The sequence below is a fragment of the Cetorhinus maximus genome, chromosome 3 (assembly GCF_964194155.1).
Source record: "Cetorhinus maximus chromosome 3, sCetMax3.hap1.1, whole genome shotgun sequence".
Taxonomy (NCBI): Eukaryota; Metazoa; Chordata; class Chondrichthyes; order Lamniformes; family Cetorhinidae; genus Cetorhinus; species Cetorhinus maximus.
Genome location: NC_135881.1, coordinates 85071259 through 85097514, shown reverse-complemented (window position 1 = coordinate 85097514; position 26256 = coordinate 85071259). Strand labels below are relative to the sequence as shown.

The 26256-nt window shown below is 40.5% G+C and overlaps 1 protein-coding gene across 4 annotated transcripts; it reads left to right on the top strand.

Moving 5' to 3' along the window:
• The first annotated feature begins 1783 nt into the window (after positions 1–1783).
• hus1 (HUS1 checkpoint clamp component) lies at positions 1784–25893 on the top strand. Of its 4 annotated transcripts, none has more exons than XR_013576171.1 (9): positions 1784–1874; positions 3942–4069; positions 7772–7948; positions 9425–9532; positions 13394–13468; positions 17254–17353; positions 18475–18606; positions 19497–19677; positions 25171–25893. XR_013576171.1 is itself a non-coding variant. In XM_078538618.1 (8 exons), exons 1-8 carry the CDS (start codon positions 1823–1825, stop codon positions 25251–25253), a joined length of 855 nt encoding a protein of 284 aa, XP_078394744.1. In that variant the 5' UTR covers positions 1784–1822; the 3' UTR covers positions 25254–25893. The 4 variants fall into 4 exon arrangements, 1 of the variants encoding a protein (XP_078394744.1); XR_013576173.1 differs by having other exon boundaries at positions 1811–1901; XR_013576172.1 differs by lacking the exon at positions 13394–13468.
• Positions 25894–26256: the final 363 nt, after the last annotated feature.

The window sequence follows — 26256 nt, the reverse complement described above, 5'->3', positions numbered from 1 at the left end:
AAAACTGGGAAATAAGAATACTGGTCCGAAATGGTCTTAGAACCATAGAAAAGTTACAGCACAGAAGGAGTCCATTCGGCCCATCTTGTCCATGCCAGCCCAAGGACACCCAGGTGCCCTTTCTAATCCCACCTTCCTGCACCCGGCCCATAGCCCTGCAGCTTACAGCACTTTAGGTGCAGATCCAGGTACTTTTTAAAAGAGTTTAAAGTTTCTGCCTCTGCCACCAACTTGGGCAGCGAATTCCAGACACCCACTACCCTCTGTGTAAAAAAAGTTCTTCCTCATGTCCCCCCTACACCTCCTGCCACTTATCTTGATCTATGTCCCCTGGTTCTAGAATTCTCCATCAAGGGAAACAATTTTATCCTGTCCACTCTATCTATTCCCCTCATAATTTTGTACACCTCAATCAAGTCACCTCTCAGCCTTCTTTGTTCTAAGGAAAATAACCCCAGCCAATCCAACCTCTCCTCGTAGCTACACTTTTCTAACCCTGGTAACATTCTTGTAAACCTCCTCTGCACTCTCTCCAGAGCTATTACGTCCTTCCTGTAATGTGGTGACCAGAACTGCACAGAATACTCCAGTTGTGGCCTCACCAGTGTTTTATACAATTCCAACATTATATCCTTACTTCTATATTCTATACCTCTGCCAATGAAGGAAAGCATTCCATATGCCTTCTTTACAACCTTGTCTACTTGAACTGCTGCCTTCAAGGACCTGTGTACTTGTACGCCAAGACCTCTCACTTCATCTACCCCTCTTATTATATTCACATTTATTTTATAATCCCTCTAACTGTTTGACCTCCCTAAATGTATGACCTCACACTTCTCTATGTTAAAATCCATCTGCCACTTTACCGCCCACTCCACCAACCCATCAATATTGTTTTGGAGATTATGGCTATCCTCTGCACTATCCACTACTCGGCCAATCTTTATGTCATCTGCAAATTTCCCAATCGTGCCCCCCACATTCACATCTAAATCGTTAATATATAACACAAACAGCAAGGGTCCCAACACCAAGCCTTGTGGAACACCACTTGAGACAACTTTCCATTCGCAAGGGCATCCATTGACTATTTGTTTCCTGTTACAAAGCCAACCTTTTATCCAGTTTGCCACATTACCCTGAATTCCATGGGCTTTTACTTTCCTGACCAATCTGCCATGTGGGACCTTGTCAAATGCCTTGCTAAAATCCATGTACACAACATCCACTGCACTACCTTCATCAACCCTTCTTGTCACTTCCTCAAAGAATTCAATCAAATTTGTGAGGCAAGACCTTCCTTTAACAAATCCATGCTGACCATCCCTGACTAGTCCATTCCTTTCCACATGACAGTTAATCCTATCTCTCAGGATTGATTCTACTAATTTGCTCACCACCGATGTAAGACTCTTGTATACCTTAATATGGAATACCAGTAAAATTGGGAAATAGGAGTACTGGTCCAAACTGTTTTTTTTCCGTTCTGGGCCTGCTCCTGGTGCCCAAGCGACCACCCACCATCCCCCACCCACTGTCCCTGGTATCAAGGTGACCAACCCACAAGCCCCTACTCCTGGTAGTGCCCAGGTGATCACCTCCCTAACCCCTTTCCCAAGGTGTCCAGGAACCTTGTCCCTGATGTCCAGGTGATCACCCTCCTGACCTTCTGTCCCTGGTGCTAAGGTGACCCCTCCCCCCGCCCCAGGCGTTCCTGCAGCTGTTGCCCTGGTAACCAAACAACGGCCAGGCGGAGCGGAAGTGACGCAGAGGTGCTAGGCCGGAGGTTTGTTGCTGTGGGGATTCTCTATTTCCGGCCATGAAGTTCCGAGGCAAGATTGTGGATGTTGGATGTTTAAATCATTTTACCCGTAAGTTAGTCCGAGGAGACCTATAGAGTGAGTCAGTCAGTTATTGTTGGTTCATGGTCTTCTTCCCCTTCAAGTTGTTACTTCACCTGCTGTCTGAGCTAAGATCACCTTGAACCGAATATCAGCGAAACCCGTGAAGTGGATGCGGTATAAAACAAGGCAGGAAAGCATAAGATGGAAAAGTTTGAAGTGTTGGAGGAAAGATATGGCAGCATTTAACGACAGGAACAAGAGTTTTCAAACCTGATTCGTTAGTGAATAGGAAACCAGAGCTTTTTAAAAGTCATGGGTGATAAGGGAGAGTGTAGGGGGTGGGCTTTGGATGATTTAGAATTCATGAAGGATGGATGTTGGAAAAATCGAATAGATATGAAAAGTATACATGAAGGTTTCAGCAGTGATACTAACGGTGAGGCAGAGGTCAACAAAGGAGATGGAAATTGTTCAGACGGTGAACAAGGTTTAAAACTGCAATGGGTGAAGCACAAGGGAGATTGGGCGCAAACTGATTGAGCCAGAGAAGAAAACTGAGTTAATGGGACAAGTGACTGAAAACGATGGCCTTTATTGATGGCTTTCAAACATCTTGACCCATCTCTGAAACCCCTCCTGCTCCTGAAGTTCCACCCAACAACGTAAAGTCTTCACAAGCCACCTGACATTCAGCTACCTCTTTTAAAAGTCCTGCAAAGATGGGCCACTTAATTTACTCTCCTTTTTGAAGCAACAGGGACCTGCTGTATTGTAGCTAAATTTGTTGACGATGTGAAGACAGGTAGGAAGTAGTCTTGCAGTATTGAAGTACTGCTGAAAAAAGAGACTTGCTGTTGAAGCTTTTTGTCTTGCACTCATCAAGACAGATGCAAGAATGACAGGTTTCAAAGAGAGCAGCAATTTATAATTAAATAGTAGTGCCATTGAACTGTAGCCTATTTGGCATCAGTTGTGAGCAAGGTGGGAGAATAGACGTGAGGCAGCATGTTCCAGGGCTTTAGAAAGAAAGGGAAGGCTGTGAGCCTGAGTTCTACTTCTGAGACTTGAGCACATAATTTTAGGGCAGTACTGAGGGACTGCAACACAGTTACGGGTGCTGCTTTTCAGATGAAACATTAAACCAAGGCCCCATCTGCCGTTTCAGGTGGATTCCGTGGCAGTATTTTGAGTAAGAGCAGCATCTGGAGCCATCTGGAAGAGCCATTACTCTGCCCAATATCTTTCCCTCCACTGATATCACTAAAAATGGCAAATTATTTATCACATTGCTGTTTGTAGGACTTCATTGTGAGCATATCGGCTGCCACATTTCTTATGTTAGAGCAGTGACAAAATACTCACTGGCTTTTAAATGCTGAGGACATGAAAGGTGCTTTTTAGATGTAAGTCTGTCTCCTTATATTGCAAATTTCCCAAAGATGTGAAATCAGGAGATATTGCTTAAACTTTATTTTTAATTCTGCATCAATTGTGCCTAACCTTTTAACTGCTTGAAATGTAGCGATACCTTCCTGCTTAATTAAATTTTAACATTTTTCTATAATTTTGTATCATGTTAAAACCTTGTTGTCTCATATATACCCAGTCACAGTTGACAATTATGCCAATAAAACATCTTTTGAGTTACAGTAACAATTTTGCGAATAAACCTATTGCTGGTTGTGTTGTGGGCCATAAAAAGAAAAATACATCAGATTTTAACCACAGTATTTGTGGAATTAGCTGTTCCGAAGTGGTTCAGCAATTAGGGTTAACTCCAACTGGCAGTGTCCATGGACAAGAAAGAGGGGAAGTCAGCCTGGTTTACTGGATCTGGTCATTATCCAGTGATCTGTCATGAAAAATGCGCACATATTGGTATCGAATGAGGACAGAATCAAGCTGAGCTGCATAGTTTGCTTGGTGTATTTGAAAACTGAATAATTGAAGTGAACTAATTCAAATTTTTGTAGCAACAAATTGCTACTTTCTTGGGAAAATTCGCATTTTTCAAGGTGAAATTTAGTTTGAGTTATCATGAGTAGACTATAGTGCATGTGTTTTTTGAATCATTGGATTGTTTTATATTTTCAGGTGTTGTGAACACTATCTCCAAACTCACAAAGTCATGTATTCTAAGACTTACCAGTGACAAACTGTACTTTATCCTTTCTGACAAAATGGCAAGTGGAGGTGTTGCAATGTGGTGTCAGTTATTTCAGGTAAACTACCATTTAACAAACACAATTTTGCTTTATGGTTAAATGCATGGTCCCAGCTTTTGTGTCATATAAGGTATCATTTTTTATTAATTTGAATTAATTTTGGGTAGGAGGTGGAGGGCTCAGGAGCTGTCATCAGTGCCTGTCCCTCAATTCGAAGATGACGTCTACTCAGGGTCGTGAGTTTCTCCATGGGTCTCTATGTAACTGAACAGGCAGATTCTTGACCCTCAGATCTTTGGGTACATGGGGCGGGATATACCATGATATAGCGCCATCTGGAATGCAGGATTTGCTTCCCTTTCTTTCCTTCTCTGCCACCACTTTGCCTCAAGTTGTTGCCATTTTGAATGATTGGTAGCAAGCCCCTTCCAGTCATTAATATCAATGCTGTTGTGCTTCAAGGAACGTTTCAGAGTAGCTTTTTTTTTCATTTTCTTTGCCCTGCCCTGGAACACTGGCCATTTGAGAGTTGAGAAAACAACCTGACAGGGGAGATGCTTTCTAGTCATCTGGACGTAGGGTTCAGTCCATCGAAGTTGATTTTGCAGGAGTTTTGCCTGAACATTTGTAGAGCTGATTTCAAGAAGGATGCTAACATTAGTTCAATGGTCCTACAATTGAATCAGGAAGTTCCGGCAGAGGCATTGCTGGTGGAATTTCTTTAGCAATCTTATGTGTCTGTGATACACAGGCCAGGTATCACTGCAGTAAAGGAATGTGGTGATGGTGACACTGCTCTGAACACAAGGACTTTGGTTGACTTGTGATGGTGCTTGTTGTTAAACACTTGCTGCCGTAGCTTGTAGAAGGCTGAACTGGTACAGCTGATCTGGTATTGGATCTCCTAGTCAATGGTGGCCTTTTGAGATAGGTGGCTGCCAAGGTATGGGAAGTGCTCAACATATTCCACAGTCTCTCCTTCAATGTATATTGGAGGTGGAATATTTGACTGACTAATATTGGCCTGGTATATGAGTTTTGTTTTGGCAACATTCAAGGACAGGCTGTGTCTCTTGTATGCAAAATTGGTGAGGTTGATAGTGGCTTACAAATATGGTGCAGAGTGGGCATCGACACTGCAGTTATCCACAAGCAGTAGTTCACGTACTTCTATGGTGGTCCTTTAGGAGGTGACTGAGTCTAAAGAGTTTTTCATCTAGATGGCATTTAATATTCACACCAGAGGGTAATTGATCTTTGAAGTGGTAACTAGCCACTGTCAGGTAGATTTTAAATAGTAAGGGGCTATCACACAGCCTTGCTTGACACCGGTCTGGATTTTGAATGGGACTGTTTCAGATCTCCCACTCAGGACAGTGCATCATCATGATTGATTGCAGAATTGTGATGAAGTTTCTTGGACATGCAAATCTCTGGAGCACAGTCCATAGAACCTTGTGATTTACTGAATCAAATCTTCAGGAGCCACCGATGTATAGACTGGGCAAACCGCATTGGCAAAAATAGCTTGTAGGGTGAGTTCATGAATTGCATTCGAGACACTTTTCAAGAGTAATTTGTTCAGGAGCCAACTATGAACAGGCTATTTTAGATCTCATTGAAGAAGAGAAGATTAAGAGGCGAGTTGCTGGAGGTGTTTAAAATCATAAGGTGTCTGGACACAGTAAATATGCAGTAAATGTTTCTGGTGACTGAAGGGTCGAAACCCAGAGGACACCAATTTAAGGAAATTGGCAAAAGAGGTAACCGCGACATGAGGAGAAAACGTAATACATAGCAAGTGGGTAGGATCTAGAATATACTCCCTGAGAATATGGTGCAGGCAGATTCAATTGAGGCCTTCAACGGAGAATCAGATAATTTTCTGAAGAGAAAAGAGTTTCAGGGATACAAGGAAAAGGTGGGGGAATGGGACTAGGTGAGTTGCTCTTGCTGAGAGCTGACACAGACACAACAGGCTGAATGGTCTCCTATGCTGTATCCATTCTATGATTCTGATTTCTATGATTATAAACTCTTAAATCTGTGAAGTTCTTCATCCCTGGAACCATTCTTGTGAATCTTTTCTGCACTCTCTCTAATGCCTTCACATCCTTCTTAAACATTGTGCCCAGAACTGGGCACAATGCTCCAGTTGAGGCTGAACCAGTGTTTAATACAAGTTTATCATAACTTCCACGCTTTTGTGCTCTATGCCCTATTTTATAAAACCCAGCATACAGTATGTGTTATTGAACTCCTCCTCACCCTGCCCTGCCTCCGTCAATAGTTTGTGCACATGTACTACCAGGTCCCTATGCTCCTGCACCCGTTTTAGAATTGTACCCTTTATTTTATACTGCATCTCCTCGTTCTTCAATTACTTCACACTTCTCTGCATTAAATTTCATCTACCAGTAATTTAGCTTTCCATTGATCAGTGAAATTCGGGTGGAGTTAACTATTTGGCTGCAAAATTTTATTTTTTGTGAAGTGAAGTAAGATTAAATGAAGATTTGCTGTCATAGGTGTAATTTTTAAAAATTCATTTATGGGATCTGAGCATTGCTGTGAAGGCCAGAATTTAATCCCTAATTGCCTTTGAGAAGGTGGTGCAGAACCACCTTTTTGAACCACTGCAATCCAAGTGATGTATTTATACCCACAGTGCTGTTAGGGAGAGAGTTGCAAGATTTTGATCCAGCAACAATGAAGGAACAGTGATAAATTTCCAAGTCAGGATGTTTTGAGACTTGGAGGGGAACTTGCAGGCAGTGGTGTTCCTGTGAGCCTGCTGCTTTTGTTCCGCTAGGAAGTGGAGGCTGTCATTTTAAAAGATGCTGTCAAAGGGACCCTGGTGAGTTGCTGCAGTACATCTTATACTTGCTGCTGTTACCATTCTGCACCAATTGTGAAGGAAGTGAATGTTTAAGGTGATGGATTCAGGACCAACCAAGTGGGCTGCTTTGTCCTGGATGGTGTTGAGTTTCTTGTGTATCCATCACTCAGATCAGGTTTTCAAAGCCTTTCCTCATATTGCTACTGGTTCTTTTGCCAATCACCTTTAATCTGTACCCTCTGGTTATCGACCTTTCAGGCACTGGAAACAGTTTCTCTTCATTTACTCTATCCAAATGGTTCATGATTTTAAGCACCTCCTTCAAATCTCCTTTTATCCTTCTCTGCTTTAAGGAGAAAAATTCCATCTTTTCCACTCTATTCACATAACTGTAATTCCTTACCTCTGGAGATATTCTGGTAAATCTTTTCTGTACCGTCTCAAAAGTCCTCATGTCCTTTTTAAAGTGCCCAGAATTGGACACAATACTCAATCTGGGGCCAAACTAGTTTTATATACAGGTTTAGCTTAACTTCCTAGCTTTTGTACTCTCATGCCACTTTATGAAGCCTAGGATTGCATATGTTTTATTAATTGCTTTATTAACCACTCCTGCCACCCTCAAGAATTTGTGCACAAACACCACCAAGTGTTTTTCTTTCTCTCGCCCCATCTCAGTGATGGTGCAACTTGGTAGATTTGGTGTATTGCAGACGCTCAGCCTGCAACATCTATGTGAGTCACAGCTCACAAAGCCTACCTTTTGGTCAGAAGACTTTGGAAAAGTATAGCTATAGTGTTTTCACCAGCTGGAAGTGAGCCTTTCAAAATTCACCCTGCAAAGCATAATTGTCTAAATTTGTTGCAATTGTGTGTACATGCGAGGCAGTTTAATATATGTGATCTGTTCAATCCCACAGGGTAATTTTTTTGATGAGTTTCAGATTGAAGGTGTATCAGCAGAGCATAACGAAATTTACCTGGAACTAATGCCTGAAAACCTCTCAAGGTCCTTGAAAACAGCTCAGAATGCCAAAACTGTGAAAATTAAACTGACAATGAAACATTGTCCATGTATCACCATTGCTGTAGAACTGGTAAGAACATCAAGGCTTTTTTTTATTAATGACGATGTTAATATACAAACTTGAGAAGTGAAATTAAATACAGCACTGCAATAAGAATCGCTATTACATGCACACAGGCAGAATTGGTCCAAGGCAAACTGGTACTGTACAGTAAGTAAATCCTAAGGCGACTGGCCTTTGATGAATTTTCCATACATAAGATATGGGGACTGGAAATCATCCTGGCAGTTAGCATAAGCCACCCCTATACCCATTCCTGCACCTAAAGTAATAGGCCAAACACGCCGCTTAAAAACGACAACAGAAAATACAATTCCTAAGCCAAAGCCAACACTTGTAGTTTTCATCAGGTGACAGTGTTGTCATTTATTGATTAAATGTTGCTTGTACTATGGTGAAACCATTATTCCATTCTGCGCTCCTGAGGAATAACTGAGATGAGTATGCTTTCTTTCCTATATATGTGATTTTCTTGAGTTTGCAAGTTATTTGAGGACTCTTACAGCTTTGTACATCATACTAAGCAAAGCTCTCCTTGTGACACTTGTCGTTGTTGTGTGCGAATGGCTTGGTGCTGTGATTCATTGATTGGGACTGCACTGAATTCTTGGAACCACCACAACCAGAACAGTGAATTGTGGAATCACTAATATCTGATCATCCAACCCCATTGGGCCTTGGCTACAACACTGCTTCTATCAAAAACAAGTGAATAGTTATAAAACAAATTATACTGAAGATTTGATCACTTTATGTAACATTTAATTTTATTTACTTTTTAAGGAACTCAGTGTTTGTTGGCTGAAATGCTGAGTATTAGTTTATTGGACAGAATAAAATCTTAGCATGTGGTTTCTTTTAGACATTAATAGAAAGAGGACTGGATGAATCATCGGATTGTATACTGTAATATTTCTGCTGAAGATGACAGGAAAAAAATGGAGTCAGTGAAGAGAAACAAACATACTGAGAAAAATTATGAGGTCATAATCAAAGAGAGAAAAGTCTTAGAGCATTTATATGATGACATTTAAAAGAGAGAAGTGAGAGGTTTAAAGGAAGAATGAGAATACAAGTGCAGAAGGCCAGAGATGCAGATATAACAAAAAAACGTATGTTGGACATTAAGAGAAAGGAAAAGGAAGACGCAGTGGAGCCACATGAAGCTGGAAAGGAAAATCTGGGATTACAGAATGAAATCCAAGCCAAGTAACAGTTGCACTTAGGGGGCTGTGGGGGGAAGGAGCGCAGGGTGATTAAGTATTATAATCTGGGAATAAAGGAAATTTGCATTTGTTCCTATACTTCTAGCACGACAATCAAAGTGTAAATTGTTTCATTAAATCTGTAAATAGAAATAAAACTTTAAAATTTCAATTGTAGAATTGCATGCACAAACTGTTGGTGGCATCACAATTAATCAAAAGTTCATGTCCTACAACTTGTTGGATAAGTTAGGCATAACTTTACTTCCTGCTCTTACAGCCATCCCTCTCCAGCCACAGTCGCATTGTTACACATGACATTCCTGTCAGCATCATCCCCAGAAAGCTTTGGAATGATTTTGAAGAACCCAGTGTTCCAGATTTTGATGTAAGTAATTAGGTTGATAACTTTACAGAGAGTTGATACTTTTGCTAGTGCCAGAAAGGACTTTAGCACAGTTGCCAGAGTTTTGTTTTGGTTTAGTTATAAGTTCCTCAATACATAGGAACAAGAGGGGAATGTTTGCACATATATATCAAGTTTTGTCACACACCTTTGCATACTCCTAGTTTCTACAGTTACTTCATTTCCCCTGTTCCAATGATTATAGATATTATATCAAACATCTTTGAAATAGCAGAGTACCAGTCAGAACAAATTATATTTGAGGTGGTATGTTGTGTGGCATTGTACTTTGCTGATTATTTTAAGAACATAGCAACAGGGATAGACCACCCGGCTCTTCAAGTCTGTTCCACCGTTCATTTAAGATTTGGCTGATCTGAATCTCAAACCAATTTACCTGCATTTGCACCATACACTTTTGCTTGAAGGTCTCAACCTCTTCTGGAGGCCTAACCTTGTACTAGTTGTTTTTGCCAGGCTGAAGTCACACCCTGCAGTCTGAGCGCACAGTATGTTAAGTACTTCCCACTCTGCATTAATAGTATTTAAGCTAACTGAATGATAAGAGTGCTTCTTACTAACAAAAGCTGTTTGATTTTTTTCCAAAATATTTTAAGGAGCACCAGAGGGTGAATTCCAAAGCTTTGTTCAAATAAAATTTATTTCTTTTTTAGAACTGCAAGCTGTTTGAAAGAGTAAGGAAGAATATCCCTTAAAATAAAGGTACTACAAGTAATTTTAGATTGATATGCAGAAAAGTTAGAAGCAATATTGAAGAAGAGAGTCTATAAGGACTACAAGAATAATAAGGAAAAAGCTGCAGAATAATGAAAAATAAACTAAAGGAAAATTTAGAGGTTAAGAGTAGGAGAAGAAAAGCTAAGATGAGGAAAATAATTAAAAAGCATCAAAAGAACTCCTGAAATATTTTACAAGTAGATCAGTTAAAAGCAAAGCGAAAGGAGAGGATTTTCAACTTATCAATGATTAAAAGCTGGCAGATGTATTTAATAATTACTTCTCTTTCCAAAAGAAAATGATAACAGAGTAGATATCAACCTTTGAAGTGATTGAAGATGAGCTAAGTAATGTAATGCTGAATTTGAGATAAGTTTGTGCAGCCAAAGGAAGATGAACCTTTGGGATATATCTTTGGATCCTGAGGGACAAAATTGCACTGACCCCAGAAATTATATTTCATAATGCTATTTAGTGTAGCTGTGTGCTGAAGGACTGGAAAGTGGCCAACGTAATCCCTATTTTTAAAAGGTGAGACAGTGTTGGTCTGAGCTTAAAACCTGTGGTTGGAAAATTTAGTGTTTCTAATTAAGGATCACATTGCTATAGATCTAGATAAGAGAAAAATAGTGAGAGAGGAACAGCATGAATTTCAATGGAGGAGCAATCATGCTTGATAAACCTCAGAATTCTTTGAGGAGGTAACAGACAAGCATGGGGGAAGTGCGGTGGATATCGTGAATGTGGATTTGAGGTAAACTTTTGACAAAGTACCAAGCAGGAGATCGCTAGAGACGATAAAAAGGTACAGAATTAGGAGCAGATAGCCACTTCTGCTCATAGTGTATACAATAACAACTTGTATTTATGTAGCACCTTTAATGTAATAAAGTGTTCCGAGATGCTTCACAGGTGTATTGTAAATAAGATATGACACCAAGCCACATGAAATATTAGGGCAGTTGATAAAAGGCTTGGTTAAAAAGATAGATTTTAAGGAGCATATTAAAGGAAGATTGAAAGGCAGAGAGATTTAGGGAAGGAATTCCAGAACGTAATGCCCAGGCAGCTGAAGGCATGGCCACCATTGGTAATAAAAATAGGGGATGCTCATGAGGCCAGAATTAGAAGAGTGCAGATATCTGAGGGTTGTTGGGGTGGAGGAGATTACAGACATAGGGAGGAGTGAAGCCGTGGAAGGATTTTAAAACAAGTATGATAATTTTAAAATCGAGTAACCACAGAGAGAGAAACTTTTAACTATACCAAATAACATGGGAGCCAGGCAATATTCAGGCTTGGGCTGACAAGTGGCAAGTAACATTCGTGCCACAAGTGCCAGGCAATGACCATCTCCAGCAAGAGAGAATCTAACCATCGCCCCATGGCATTCAATGGCATTACCATTGCTGAATCCCCCACGATCAACATCCTGAGGGTTACCATTGATCAGAAACTGAACTGTACTAGTCATATAAATACAATGGCTACAAAAGCAGGTCAGAGGCTAGGAATTCTGTAGCTCACCTCCTGACTCCCAAAGCCTGTCCACTATCTACAAGGTATAAGTCAGGAGTGTGATGGAATACTCTCCACTTGCCAGAACACTCAATAAGCTTGACATTGTCCAGGACACAGCAGCCTGCTTGATTGGCACCCAATCCACAAATATTCACTCCTTCCGTTACAGTGGCAGCAGTATGTACCATCTACAAGATGCACTGCAGGAACTCACCAAGTCTCCTAAGGAAGCACCTTCCAAACCTAAGACCACTGCCATCTGGAAGGACAAGGGCATGGGAACACCACCACCTGGAAGTCCCCCTTCAAGCCACTCAGCATCCTGACTTGGAAATATATCGCCGTTCCTTCACTGTCACTGGGTTAAAATCCTGGAACTCCCTCCCTGAAAGCACTGTCAGTGTACCTACACCACATGGACTGCAGCGGTTCAAGAAGGCAGCTCACCACCACCACCTCAAGGGCAATTAAGGATGGGCAATAAACGCTGGCCGATGAATGAATGACTGAATTTTAAAAAAGCCAGGAAGGTAAAGAGCCTGGTCAATAATTTAGTGGGAATAGGGTCAAGAGAGCAGGAGAGGTCTCATGGAAAAATGAACTCAGTGAGGGCATGAGGGAAGATAGGAGAGAAACTGGAGAAAGATACAAATTCAATGCTCAGGCAAGGGTGAACAATAGAGGCAATTTAGCTGGAGTGGCAGTGTTGAAATTGATAGCATGATGGCCAGCAAAGGAATGTTTGCAGAGATCTCTTTGAAAATGCAAGTAGACTCCTTTCTCTGCTCTTATCCCTTGCTGTCAGGCCCATACCCTTTTCCTCTTGGCTGATAGGCACAAGGATCCATTAGTGACTTATGCAGACCCTGTTTTCCACCCGCCTCTCAGTTCTGTTAAATACCAAGTTTCCCATCATTGTTGTGTCTGAGCAGAAGGCCTCCCATACTAGAAAATCCATCAGTCCTCCAGAATACTCCACAGTACCAGTTGTGCCAAAACAGCTGTGTATGTCGCTATTTAGTCCAACTTGCACACTCCTTTAGTGGTTTATCAGCTTTAAAATTGATGAGGGGGGTAGAAATTAAATACGTATAAGATATCTCAGTCATGCTTTTAACAGAATAAGAACATAACACAATTCAATTCCTGCAAATCCCAAAATACAATTATTCAGTATCTGTTAGTATCTGTAAATCATTGACTCTACTGTTATTCTTGCCAGCATCTGCACCACTGTTGTTGCAATGACAGCAGATTCTCCAGCTCACACTGAGACCTGCCATTTTTGCAGAATTATTTTGAACTGATAGCTCTTAATGCTGGGGTGCTTTCACAGTATAAAACCTAAAGCTAACTGGAAATACAAGCTTATTTTAGCAGCTGGTTCTTTTTTTGCAGCATCAACAGAGTGCATCATATTGACTGGTCACGAAGTCGCAGTTGTTTCCAAAAGTTGTATAAGATGCTTCATAGTTTTCAAGTCTTTAGTGCTTAGTGTGTCTAAATAGAACCAATTTTCTAGCTTAGTTCAGCTACTATTTGTGTTTTCTACATTTGTAAACCTACTTGTCATTAATTTTTAAGGTCAGTATTTATTTACCAGTATTGAAGACCATGAAGAGTGTTGTGGAAAGAATGAAGAACCTTGCCAACCATGTTGTAAGTTTGTATCTTAAATGCTACATTGGTTAAGTTTTCTTTTTTGTTTCCATTTGTTGAATCCATTGCCATCTTAATTGCTGAGGACAGCATAAATAAAATTATTGAAGTATTTATTTTCTTCTAAGTAAACACAATGAATAAGGGGTATGAAGTCAGCCATTTAGGACTGATATGAGGCAAAATTTCTTCACTGAGGAATGTAAATCTGTGGAATTATGTAACCCGGAGGGCTGTGGATAGTCAGTCATTGAACGTATTAACGCTGATAGATTTTGCACACGAAGTGATGAAGGGATATGTAGATAAGGCAGAAAAGGGATGTGTTGTAGATGTTAAGCAAATATTTTTTACTGAATGGTGGAGCAGGCTTCATGAATTGTGGTCTACTCCCCCTATTTAAGAACATAAGAAGTAGGAGCAGTTGTAGTTGTACGCCATTCAGCCCATTGAGCCTGCTCCATGATTCACTAAATCATGGCTGATCTGATTGTGGCCTTGACACCATTTTCCTGCCTGCCCCCCTTTATCAATCAAAAATCTGTCCAACTCAGCCTTGAATATATTCAATGAACCAGTCTCCACAGCTTGCTAGCTGGGAAAGAGAATTCCAAACACTACTGAGCCTCAGAGAGGAAATTTCTCCTCATCTCTGCCTTAAATGGGAGACCCTTATTTTGAAACCGTGCCCCCTTGTTCTAGATTCCCCCATGAAGGAAAACGTCCTCTCAGCATCTACCCCATCAAGCTCCTTCAGAATCATCTTTGCTTCAATAAGATCACCTCTCAGTCTTCTAAATTCCAATGAGTATAACCCCAAGCTGCTCAACTTTTCCACATAAGACAAACTCCTCATCCCAGGAATCAGCCTAGTGAACCTTCCCTGAACTGGTTCCAATGCAAGTACGTCCCTCATTAAGTAAGGTGACCAAAACTGTGCACTGTACTCTCAGTATGGTTTCACCAATGTGCTGCACAGTTTTAGCAAAACTTCTCTATTTTTATTCTATCCTTATTTTCTTATGGGGCTGTTCACCTGAAAAATATAGAAATTATTATAGGTGAAATGTAGTTGAAAGATGGCAGGCAATAAAATTGAATGAGATACTCAAATGTTTAGAGAAGGTTACAATTTTGTGATGAAATTAATATATCTGCCTATATTATACAATTACATTCCCTATTCAATCTGTTAGTACGAATCATGAACAGTTTTACATCAGCATGCTGCACTGTTAAGTTACTGCTATTGCTATCCTGTGCAGAAGGGTGGTGGTTATAGGTGCACATCTCATTTACAAAACTAACTTCACTGAATGGAATGTACTGCTGATCAACTGTTTGGCTTTCTTTTGTGGACTGGCCTTCAAAAGCAGTGTTGTGTTTTTGTACTTTCATTCAGAATCTGTGGATTTATTTCATCCTAAAGGATCTGCTGTGGAATTGCATATAGTGAGACTGAGGACATGCTGTCTTATAAGGATAGGGGTATATATCCTGTGTAGTGGCAAATGGTAAATGAATGAGACATTCCTTTTTTATTAAACTACATTAAGAATTTTTTGCTGGTGCTTTAAATTCCATATCTATGCACTGTAAATGAGGGGATGAAATTTATTTAACTATCTGGTTAAGTATTTATTTTATCTATTATTTGATTATTCAGTTAGTTAATGATTTATTATTTATTTGTTTGATTTTTATATTATCTAGCAGTATTGGTGGACATTGGATTTAGCTGCACTGTGCCTTAGATCATTTTTCCATGCTAATGAAGCCCAGAACTATTCTCTAACATTGGGTTTTTTGGCAGTGCTAACCTAAAGCTGTTAAGATGTAAGAGCATGGGGTATCCTTTGATCAGAAACCAGTGTGGGGCATGGGGCAGCGCCCTGGTGTTTTTGCTGAACTGAGCTGGAATGTGAGTTTTGGCTCGCTGATGGATTCTTCATATCTGTTAGTAAGGGCAGTCATGGGTCTCGGGTGGGGATGTTCCAGGAGGTCTGGCAGCACTTGGGGAGATCTCTGCTGTATGGTTGTTTGTGATGGTTCTTGGAAGTGTATTTATGCATCTCTCTCTCTGTCTCACTTTCACTCCCATTGGTGTTAGTGATTAGAATTTTTATATTTTGTGATTAACAGGAAAGTTAACCAAAACTAGAGACATCAGTTCCAAAGTCTTAATTCCTCTGTTTTTTAAAATAAGTGCAATTTAGTGTGAGGAAGATACTGTATGTCTCAACTTAAAATGCAATCTGATATTTATGCAGTATATATCATTATATTCTGATTGCAACTTCAGTGTTCCAAATAGTATTGCTGTCATGTAGTCTTTCACGCATAGCGCACATTTGCTCTCTCACCCTCTTGGCCTTAAATAACATCTGAATAAAGCACTTGAAATTTGTCCTCCAGTTTTTTTAAATTAATTTTGAAAAATAACCAGATTTTGTCAGAGTCTAATAGAGAAATATTTTTATCATTTGCCTGGTTTAAATTCTTTTTGTGCATGGGAAATTTTGCACATGACACCTGCTCAAACTGCAAGATCTATCTTCCACTGATGGTCAAACATTCAAGTCCAGGCACAGGATTTTGGAAGAGGTTGACACTTTCAAGTGAAAGATTAAATGAAAGTATGGAAAGACAGTAGATATTTGAGTGGATACAATTTATTATGTTTTGTGAAATATGTATATTTTTAATGTTTTAATTTGCTTAATACCTTATTAAAAGTACTAGACAATATAATTACTGAAGGAGAAAATGGTGGGAAATAATTTTCAAGTGTTTATAATTCAATTGATTAATCAAACTAACAATAATAGGTTGACATAAAGTTTCCACATTACAAAGTATTTACATTCAGAATCCATTCTAAATATTTATATAGCATGTTTCTATTATCAGTATTTTACACTACAGGAAGCATTTTTTTTTATACAGGAAGTGTGTACCATATCCAAGATTTGTATTAGTATGTTTTTATACTTTTTAAGTTAATTACCATGAATCCTATTGGAGTTGGCATGGGGCTGTGTTGCTAGGGTCCACCTAACCATTTGGTGTCCTCTTGTGCTGCTGCCGTTTGGTCAGTATTGGTATACTGGTTTTATATAACTCACACATGGCACAGTTGGCTAAAATAACATCTACAGCAATGTCTCAAACTTTGGTAATGACATAAATGCTCTTATCAAATTTGGAGATTATTTTCAAATTTCCATTCGAGGTATGTACTGCAAGTATAATTTCAGTTCACTTAGCTTAATAGAGGGGAATGAGAATTTTTCACCTTGTTTGAAAATCCCACTTATCAAGGGTGCCATCATTGTTTTGGTTGGAATTCAGTCTATACTCCATTTTGAGGCAAACATTAAAGTTGAAGTGTAAAAATTACAAATTATTGGCCTACCAATTTCAGGTGACTCAGTTTATATTTGTACATGTATATCTTGTGACTTAATTTGGCATGCTCACCTTTGGTGGCTGAATAAATTTTGATACCTGGTGGCTTAGAAAGATCTATTCTTTCATTGGTGGATTTGGATTCATGAAAGGGAAAAGCAGTGACCTAGGAGTGGGGACAGAATGTTGTTACTGAGAGGAGCAACTACAGGTGGAACACCTCTTCTAATTATTGCCCACATAAATCGCCTTAGGCTCTCAGAACTGTATGTCTGTTACCTGACTTATGAGAAGTATGTGTTAAGTAAATGGGAAAGTTTTCAGTATTGGCATTAATGATAAATTTAAGTGAAAGACTTGATAATTTTGCATTTCAGGTAATTGAAGCCAATCAAAATGGAGAAATGAATTTGAAAATTGATACTGATTTGGTGTCAGTGACAACACATTTTAAAGAACTCGGGAATCCTCCTTGGGGTGAGTGTGCAAAAATATTTGTGCAAATTGGGAAAACTTAAAGTTTGTCAAATTGCTAGATGTCTCAGTAAAGTTTAAAAGGTTTGTGGAACACAACATCTGTTGTGATTTTCTAAATTGGGAAATAAGCTTGCTCTTCAGCAAAATGAGCATTCAGTGTAGTCAATGTTTCATTGGAAGAATGTTATCTCTAATTCCTCATATGCTTTCGCCCCATCTTAGTTATTTAGGACCTGTGTTTTTTCTGCCCACTGTATTTTATTTCTCTACACTATGTTATGCTCTATGTATATAAATTTATAGGTATCTGTGTGCACACACAAATGTACTTTGTATCTGTAGGGGAGTTTCCCCTTCAAGAATGGGCATGGCGGAGAAACACATGTTTATTTATTAGCTATTCTCAACTTTTAGTTTTATATTTTTATATAACTTGTGATACTCTGTCATTTTAATTTCTTGAGTCAGTTTTGTTGCTTGTAAATCACTGCTGAATACTAAAATATGGAGCAAGCAATGGGAAAAACACAAGCAGCGTAAGATCGATTAAATATTAACACTGAATCATGAATTTCGAGTTTTGTATATTTAGCAAAGAAGTTGATTCCCTTAGCCTTTGCCATCCTACCAGGCTAAATTATCTAAACTGACATCTTGTGATTTGGCGCTCATGCAAAAATATATGTTGTCTCTTGTCTTTTACTGGGAACTGCTAAAAGTATGGGGCTTGGTTGTTTCCAACAGGGACTCCCTCTGGGGAGCAAGTGATCCTTGCTGAGTCTACCACTTGGAAAGCCCCAAGCTGCATGTGCCCAGCTTTGGTAACATGTAGCCAAGAAAAGGCCCTTGCTACCAAGGAATGAGAGTCAGGGACATACTGGATGATGGCAGACGAAGATGGATGTCACTGGAGATAATTGGCGCTGGATATCCTGGCATTGATTCTATCCTGCAGCTACTGATATCCAAAAGCTAAAATCCACACTTGGCCGTGAGACATTTCAAGGAGACCTGAGCATGGAGCAGTTCCTTTTTCTCTTGGTCCCATAAAGTTTTAAAGTTAAGCTTTAACATAAACCTTATAATCCAACTGATAATGTGTTAAATATTATCCCCAACAGTTGAAGAAGGTACGCAACCTGAGTCCTTCCAAATAAGAGACCCAGCGGACATGGCTGAAGCAAGGATAGACATAAAAAGACTTCTCCAGTTTCTTGCTGGACAGCAGGTCAATCCAAGCAAAGCCATATGCAGTGAGTTAAAATTATTTTTCTCCAATTTTCATCAATTTTGACGAACAATGTTGGATTTTGGATAGAATTTACAGCACAGAAACAGGCCATTCAGTCTACATTTATACCAGTCTTCATTTTCCATATGAGTCTCCTGATACTCTACTTATTTCATCTCATCCAATCAACATATCATCATTCTTCTATTCCTTTCTCCCTCAAGTACTTAATCCACCTTCCCCTTAATACACCTATGCTATTCACCTCAAGCACTCCATGTGATAGTGAGTTCTGTATACTCAGCACTGTATAAAAACATTTCTCTTGAATTTCTTAAATAAAATTGAAAATGGCTATGTTATCTGTAATTCATATTGTAGGATCAGTTGTCACATAAGGATCATTCTTCATCTTCCACACAATATAGGATTGTGTCCTAGTTTGGTCCTGGGGTCCACTGAGAATGTTCATAAAATTGTAGTGATATTGTATATAGGCAGTGTTGTAACAACATTTCATTTGGGTGGCCCTATGCCTGGTCTCTTACTTTATAGCATATCAAACCCCAGCACCTGGACCATTGTACCAGTTGATTTTTCTCCAGTTATTAAAAGCGCTAATTGCGGTTTTTAGAATTGAAGTGCCGGTTTGAAGTTCACTGATGAAGCATGTATCTTCGGAGACAGCAGACAAGACTATATGTAGTCCAGGGCAGCAAATAACGAACAGCAGACCGTGACCCAATGCTGCATTATCATGGTGGGTGCTCACAAAGCTGGGAATGTGAGCTTGCAGCAGAGAGAAAATAATAGGGTATTAAAATTTCAAGACCTATGTGTATACATGTGTATGTGTGTGCTATTGTTATGACCCAGTGTATATGAATATAACGGCCCAAATCTTCTGATCAGCATTGGAAACGCTGCATCAGATGCTGACCAATAGAAAACTACCCACTTATCTGGATATGTTTAAAAAGGCTAGACTTCCGATCCACCATGCAGAATAACAACCTCAGCACAGAAATCCACACAGAGAACAATGAAGAGAATCAGCACAGAAGACACTTATTACAGCACCAGCTGCTGTATGGTAAGTTTAAATATACAGAGTGAATGGGTAAGTGAATGAATGAGTGGATGGGTAGGTGAGTGAGTAGATAGGCTGGCTAGGTAAGTGGGTGGGGCGGGTAGGGTGGCATATGGCAGGTGGGTAAAGATAGGTGGGTAGGGTGGCAGGTGGGTGAGGTAAGTAGATGGATGAGTGGATAGTCGGGTCGTGAGAAGTTGTCAGTTCGGGGGCTTCTCGGGTAGGGCTAGTGGGGGGGTGGTCAGTTACTGGGAGCTGACTGGGTTAGGGGTTGAGGGGGCATAGTCAAGAAGTTGAGAAGGCTGGGGGGGTCAGTATGAGTGACTGGGGAGGGGGGCAGTTGTATAGTTATCCAAGAGTTAGACTGGGATTTTTCTGTCTAACATTTCATGGGTACCCGTCTAGGGGTAAGTACGTCGGAACTGTCCAAAGTCTCTGACTCTTAACTCCGAGTCTGAGACCTTTTCAGAGGGTCCTGGAGAGCAGGGGAATTACCCATCACAAATTCAAACTTCCTGGGCAATTCCCACAGAGTCAGCGCGCCGGGACTTAGGTGGGGCCCCGATCCGCATCTTGGGTCATAAGTCCAGTCTCCGGTGATCTGAACCATTATTTTTACTGAAAAAAAATACATTACGTGCCACATAGTAATAATACACTATTTCTTCCAAATTTTTAATACTCCATTTTTTGTGCTCCCTTGAAAGTTCATTTTCCTAATCTTATCTTTACATTTTAATGATCAAATTCTTCTCTCATCCTCTCAAATTTTTGATATCCAATTTTCTATTTCACCCTACCTCTTTCATTTTAATGACGCTGCCCTCTGTTTTGAAAACCATTTATTTAATAGGCTCACTGTAAATTAAAATGTATTCCCTCAATCTTTCTAAACTTCATTTTCTGTGTTTTTCACACTAAAACCCTTATGTTTAACCCTAATCTGGATTTTTCCTTTCGCTGCTCATCATTTATAAACCTCAGTGTGTAACTTTAAAACAGCATTTTAGAAAAACCTATATCCCTTCAAAGCAACTCTCTGATTCATTTAGCAACTACATGAAAAATATACTAATACAAAATTTTGTAAACGTGTCATTATTGTACTGTTCTGCTTATCAGACTATTCATTTCCACAAAACTGCAATGAAATCTTAAGCCTGACAGTTGACATTTTGATCACATTCATCTGCAAATGGGAGAACAAAGAAAAGTACAGCACAGGAAGAGGCCCTTCGGCCCTCCAAGCCTGCGCCAATCATATTGCCTGTCAGCGAAAACATTTTGCACTTCTGGGGTCCATATCCCTCTATTCCCACCCTATTCATGTATTTGTCAAGCTGCCTGTTAAACACCACTATCGTACGTGCTTCCACCACCACCTCTGGCAGCGAATTCCAGACACTCACTACCCTCTGCGTAAAAAACTTGCCCCGCACGTCTCCTCTATAGTTTTCTCCTCCCACCTTAAATCTATGTCCCCTAGTAATTGACTCTTCCACCCTGGAAAAAAGCTTCTGACTATCTACTCTGTCCATGCCACTCATCATTTTGTAAACTTCTATCAAGTCGCCCCTCAATCTCCGTCGTTCTAGTGAAAACAATCCGAGTTTCTCCAACCTCTCCTCATAGCTAATAACCTCCAGACCAGGCAGCATCCTGGTAAACCACCTCTGCAGCCTCTCCAATGCCTCTATATCCTTCTGGTAATGTGGAGACCAGAATTGCACGCAATATTCCAAGTGTTGCCTAAGCAAGGTTCTATACAGCTGCAGCATGACTTCCCAGCTTTTATACGCAATACCCCTGCCAATGAAGGCAAGCATGCCATATGCCTTCTTGACTACCTTATCCACCTGCGTTGCCACTTTCAGTGACCTGTGGACTGTACACCCAGATCCCTCTGCCCGTCAATGCACTTAAGGGTTCTGCCATTTACTGTATAATTCCTGCCTGTATTAGACCTTCCAAAATGCATTACCTCGTATTTGTCCGGATTAAACTCCATCTGCCATTTCTCCGTCCAAGTCTCCAACCGATCTATATCCCGTTGTATCCTTTGACAATCCTCTTCACTATCTGCAACTCCTCCAACATTGGTGTCGTCTGCAAACTTACTAATTAGCCCAGTTACATTTTCCTCCATATCATTTATGTATACTACAAACAGCAAAGGTCCCAGCACTGATCCCTGAGGAACTCCACTAGTCACAGCTCTCCATTCAGAAAAGCATGTACCTGACATAATCTTTACAAGAGTTCAGCCAAAGCAGGGAACTAAATGCTCAGCTGTAAATGTGGAGCAGTCAAAACTTTTCAGATTTTAAAATTATAACTTTTCTTGATGTTTGCTTTCATTAGTCAAGTTGTGGATGTGTTCCAATAATTTATGCACATAAGATAAAGTATTTTAATCAGACAAGTGATTTTTGTATGATTCTGAGGCAGTGATTATGTAACTGGGTTTAAATCATTTTCTTCAGTCTTGTAACAGATTATGTCGTTTTTGTATCTCAGATAAGGCAAGTTTGGGAAGACAAGGTGTTACCTTATAATGGGAAATAAGGAAATGGCAGAAACATTAAACATTGTGTCTTTAGGGTAGAAGACACAAAAATATTCCACAAATCATTGGAATCCAAGATAAAAACAAAAAACTACTGCGGATGCTGGAAATCCAAAACAAAAACAGAATTACCTGGAAAAACTCAGCGGGTCTGGCAGCATCGGCGGAGAAGAAAAGAGTTGACGTTTCGAGTCCTCATGAGCCTTCAGCAGAACTGAGTAAAGTTAGGAGAGGGGTGAAATATAAGCTGGGTTAAGGTGGGGGGTGGGGTGGGGGGAGAGAAGTTGGGGGGGTGGGGGGGGGGGAGGTGGGGGGGTTGGTAGTAGGGACAAGCAAGCAGTGATAGGAGCAGATAATCAAAAGATGTCACAGATAAAGGAACAAAGACGTGTTAAAGGTGGTGATATTATCTAAGAGAATGTGCTAATTAAGAATGGATGGCAGGACACTCAAGGTACAGCTCTAGTGGGGGTGGGGTGGAAAGACTGACAGGGCATTACAGGTATAGATTTAAAAATAATGGAAATAGATGGGAAAAGAAAAATCTGTATAAATTAATTTGGAAAAAACAAAAGGGAGGGGGAAGAAACGGAAAGGAGGTGGGGATGGGGGAGGGAGTTCAAGATCTAAAGTTGTTGAATTCAATATTCAGTCCGGAAGACTGTAAAGTGCCTAGTCGGAAGACGAGGTGCTGTTCCTCCAGTTTGCGTTGGGCTTCACTGGAACAATGCAGCAAGCCAAGGACAGACATGTGGGCAAGAGAACAGGGTGGAGTGTTAAAATGGCAAGCAACAGGGAGGTTTGGGTCTTTCTTGCGGACAGACCGCAGGTGTTCTGCAAAGCGGTCACCCAGTTTACGTTTGGCCTCTCCAATGTAGAGGAGACCGCATTGGGAGCAACGAATGTAGTAGACCAAGTTAGGGGAAATGCAAGTGAAATGCTGCTTCACTTGAAAGGAGTGTTTGGGCCCTTGGACGGCGAGGAGAGAGGGAGTGAAGGGGCAAGTGCTGCATCTTCCGCGTGGGTATGGGGAGGCGCCATAGGTGGGGGTTGAGGAGTAGGGGGTGATGGAAGAGTGGACCAGGGTGTCCCGGAGGGAACAATCCCTACGGAATGCCGCCAGGGGGGGCAAAGGGAAGACGTGTTTGGTGGTGGCATCATGCTGGAGTTGGCGAAAATGGCAGAGGATGATCCTTTGAATGCAGAGGCTGGTGGGGTGATAAGTGAGGACAAGGGGGACCCTATCATGTTTCTGGGAGGGAGGAGAAGGCGTGAGGGTGGATGCGCGGGAGATGGGCCGGACACGGTTGAGGGCCCTGTCAACAACCGTGGGTGGAAAACCTTGGTTAAGGAAGAAGGAGGACATGTCAGAGGAACTGTTTTTGAAGGTAACATCATCAGAACAGATACGACGGAGGCGAAGGAACTGAGAGAATGGGATGGAGTCCCTACAGGAAGCGGGGTGTGAGGAGCTGTAGTCGAGGTAGCTGTGGGAGTCAGCAAGCTTGTAATGGACAATGGTGGACAGTCTATCACCAGAAATTGAGACAGAGAGGCCAAGGAAGAGAAGGGAAGTGCCAGAGATGGACCATGTGAAAATGATGGAGGGGTGGAGATTGGAAGCAAAATCAATAAATCTTTCCAGGTCCCGACGAGAGCATGAAGCAGCACCGAAGTAATCATCGATGTGCCGGAGAAAGAGTTGTGAGAGGGGGCCGGAGTAGGACTGGAACAAGGAATGTTTCACATACCCCATAAAGAGACAGGCATAGCTGGGGCCCATGCGGGTACCCATAGCCACACCTTTTATCCGGAGGAAGCGAGAAGAGCCAAAGGAGAAATTGTTCAGTGTGAGAACAAGTTCAGCCAGACGGAGGAGAGTAGTGGTGGACGGGGACCGCCCGGGCCTCTGTTCAAGGAAGAAGCCAAGGGCCCTCAGACCATCCTGGTGGGGGATGGAGTTGTAGAGGGATTGGACGTCCATGGTGAAGAGGAAGCGGCTGGGGCCAGGGAACTGGAAATTGTTGATGTGACGCAAGGTGTCAGAGGAATCACGGATGCAGGTGGGAAGGGACTCCAGGAGTCTAGCGCACATGCAAAACTTATTGAAATCAGTGTAAATAGGGAAATAATACTGGAGAAATCAATGGAAACAAGTGGCAACAAATCCCCTGGATCTGATGACCTGCATCCTCGGGTTTTAAAAGAGATAGCTACAAAAATTTGAATTCATTGGTTTTAATCTTCCAGAATTCCTTCTATTAGAGAACAGTTCCCAAGGATTGGAAGGCAGCAAATATTTAAAAAACCTGGAAGAGAGAAACTGGGGAACTATAGACTAGTTAGCCTAATGCCAGTAGTTTGGCAAAATGTCTATTTTTAGTTTATTATTAGGGATGTGGTACAGGGCATTTAAAAAAAAAATCATATACTTAGGCAGAGTCAACACAGCTTTATGAAAGGGAACAAAAACAGAAAATCAGCAGGTCTAACAGCATCAGTGGAGAGAAAAACAGAGTTAACGTTTCAAGTCCGTATAACTTATTTCAGATTTGCAGCATCCACAGTACTTTTCTTTTGTCTAAGTAGCTCCCTCACTATTTAGTTGCTACTTGCAAGGATCAGTGCTTGAGCCTCTTCTTATGTTCTTATGTACTGGTGTGTCTCCAAGACATTCAGGTTTAGAACAGGTCATCAGGCTCTTTCTCTGAGGACTGCTGCTGATCTATCACAAACGGGAAACAAAGCAAATTCTGCACTTCTCACATTTGTAAAAACATAATTCTTGTAAAAAATAACCTAGGTTTTAATAGTCATACTGATCTATTTAAAATGAATGTGGCTAATGCTTGATTTATGCATTTATGTTTAAAACTTGTTCAATTTGAATGTTAGTTGCTCTTTAATAAAATAATGCATTTTCTTCACAGATATCGTGAGTAAGAAAGTTATTCATTTTGTTTTGCTACATGAGGATGTGTCTCTTCAGTACTTTATCCCAGCTCTTGCTTGAGAAACTTCACATGAACATTTGACGGTATCATGGACACCAACAGAAGTATCATCCTTGCTTGAAATGAATGAGCATCCTGTTTGAGAAGTCCACCCTGTAACAAGACATTTAGAAATGGTGCCAACATTTGGACTTGCCATTGCAATAACCTTTTTTTTTAGATCTTTGAAAAGTTGTTGCTAGATAAATAATGTCTAATTTCAGACTCAATACAGATAGAATGATTTAATATTTTTTCCACTTTGCCTGTGAGAGTTATCTGATTCGCTACAGCTTTCAACAGCTACTGAAGATGAAACTCCATTTTTCAAGCTGTCTTTAATCTGGTTGCAAAGTGTAAAACTTGTATCTTTTAAAAAAACTGCAAAGGCCTTCTGTAGAGTTATTGCTTTGCTGCATAATCTTTATCTTTCATATCTAAGGAATCACTTGTGTTCTTGCAGGTTAAAAACAAAGTTCCAATTTATGCACAATTACTTACAATCTCATTGTCCAGTTATGTCGTTGTTTGCTTTTTCTTGCATTGTATCACTGTCAATTTGTTTATTTATTGAGGTTACAAGACCAAAAGGTTGAGTCATACTTATTTTTATCCTAAACTGTTTCTATATTTTCAATAAAAACTTGAAAAAGTATATAATACATTTAGTAGAATTATAGAATTGTTACAGCGCAAGAGGCCATTTGGCCCATCATGTCCACGCCAGCTTGCTGAAAAAGCAACTCAGCTAGCCCCATGACTTTTTCCCACAGCTGTGCAAATTCTTTCTCTCCAGATAATTATCCAATACTCTTTTGAAAGCCATAATTGAAGCTGCCTGCAGTGCACTTGGGGAGGAGGTGGCATTGTCACTGGAGTAGTAATCCAGAGACCCAGGAGTCCCCTGGTCTGGGGACCCAAGTTCGAATCCAGCCACGGCAGATGGTGGAATTTGAATTCAATAAAAATCTGGAATTAAAGTTTAATGATGACCACGAAACCATTGCCGATTGTTGTAAAAAC

Bases quoted from the DNA above. Each gene is read 5' to 3' on its own strand.
- hus1 (XM_078538618.1), top strand. From the start codon at position 1,823: ATGAAGTTCCGAGGCAAGATTGTGGATGTTGGATGTTTAAATCATTTT. The intron at 7,949-9,424 runs GTAAGAACATCA...CTGCTCTTACAG, and splicing joins TCACCATTGCTGTAGAACTG to CCATCCCTCTCCAGCCACAG. The intron at 17,354-18,474 runs GTGAGTGTGCAA...TATCCCCAACAG, and splicing joins ACTCGGGAATCCTCCTTGGG to TTGAAGAAGGTACGCAACCT.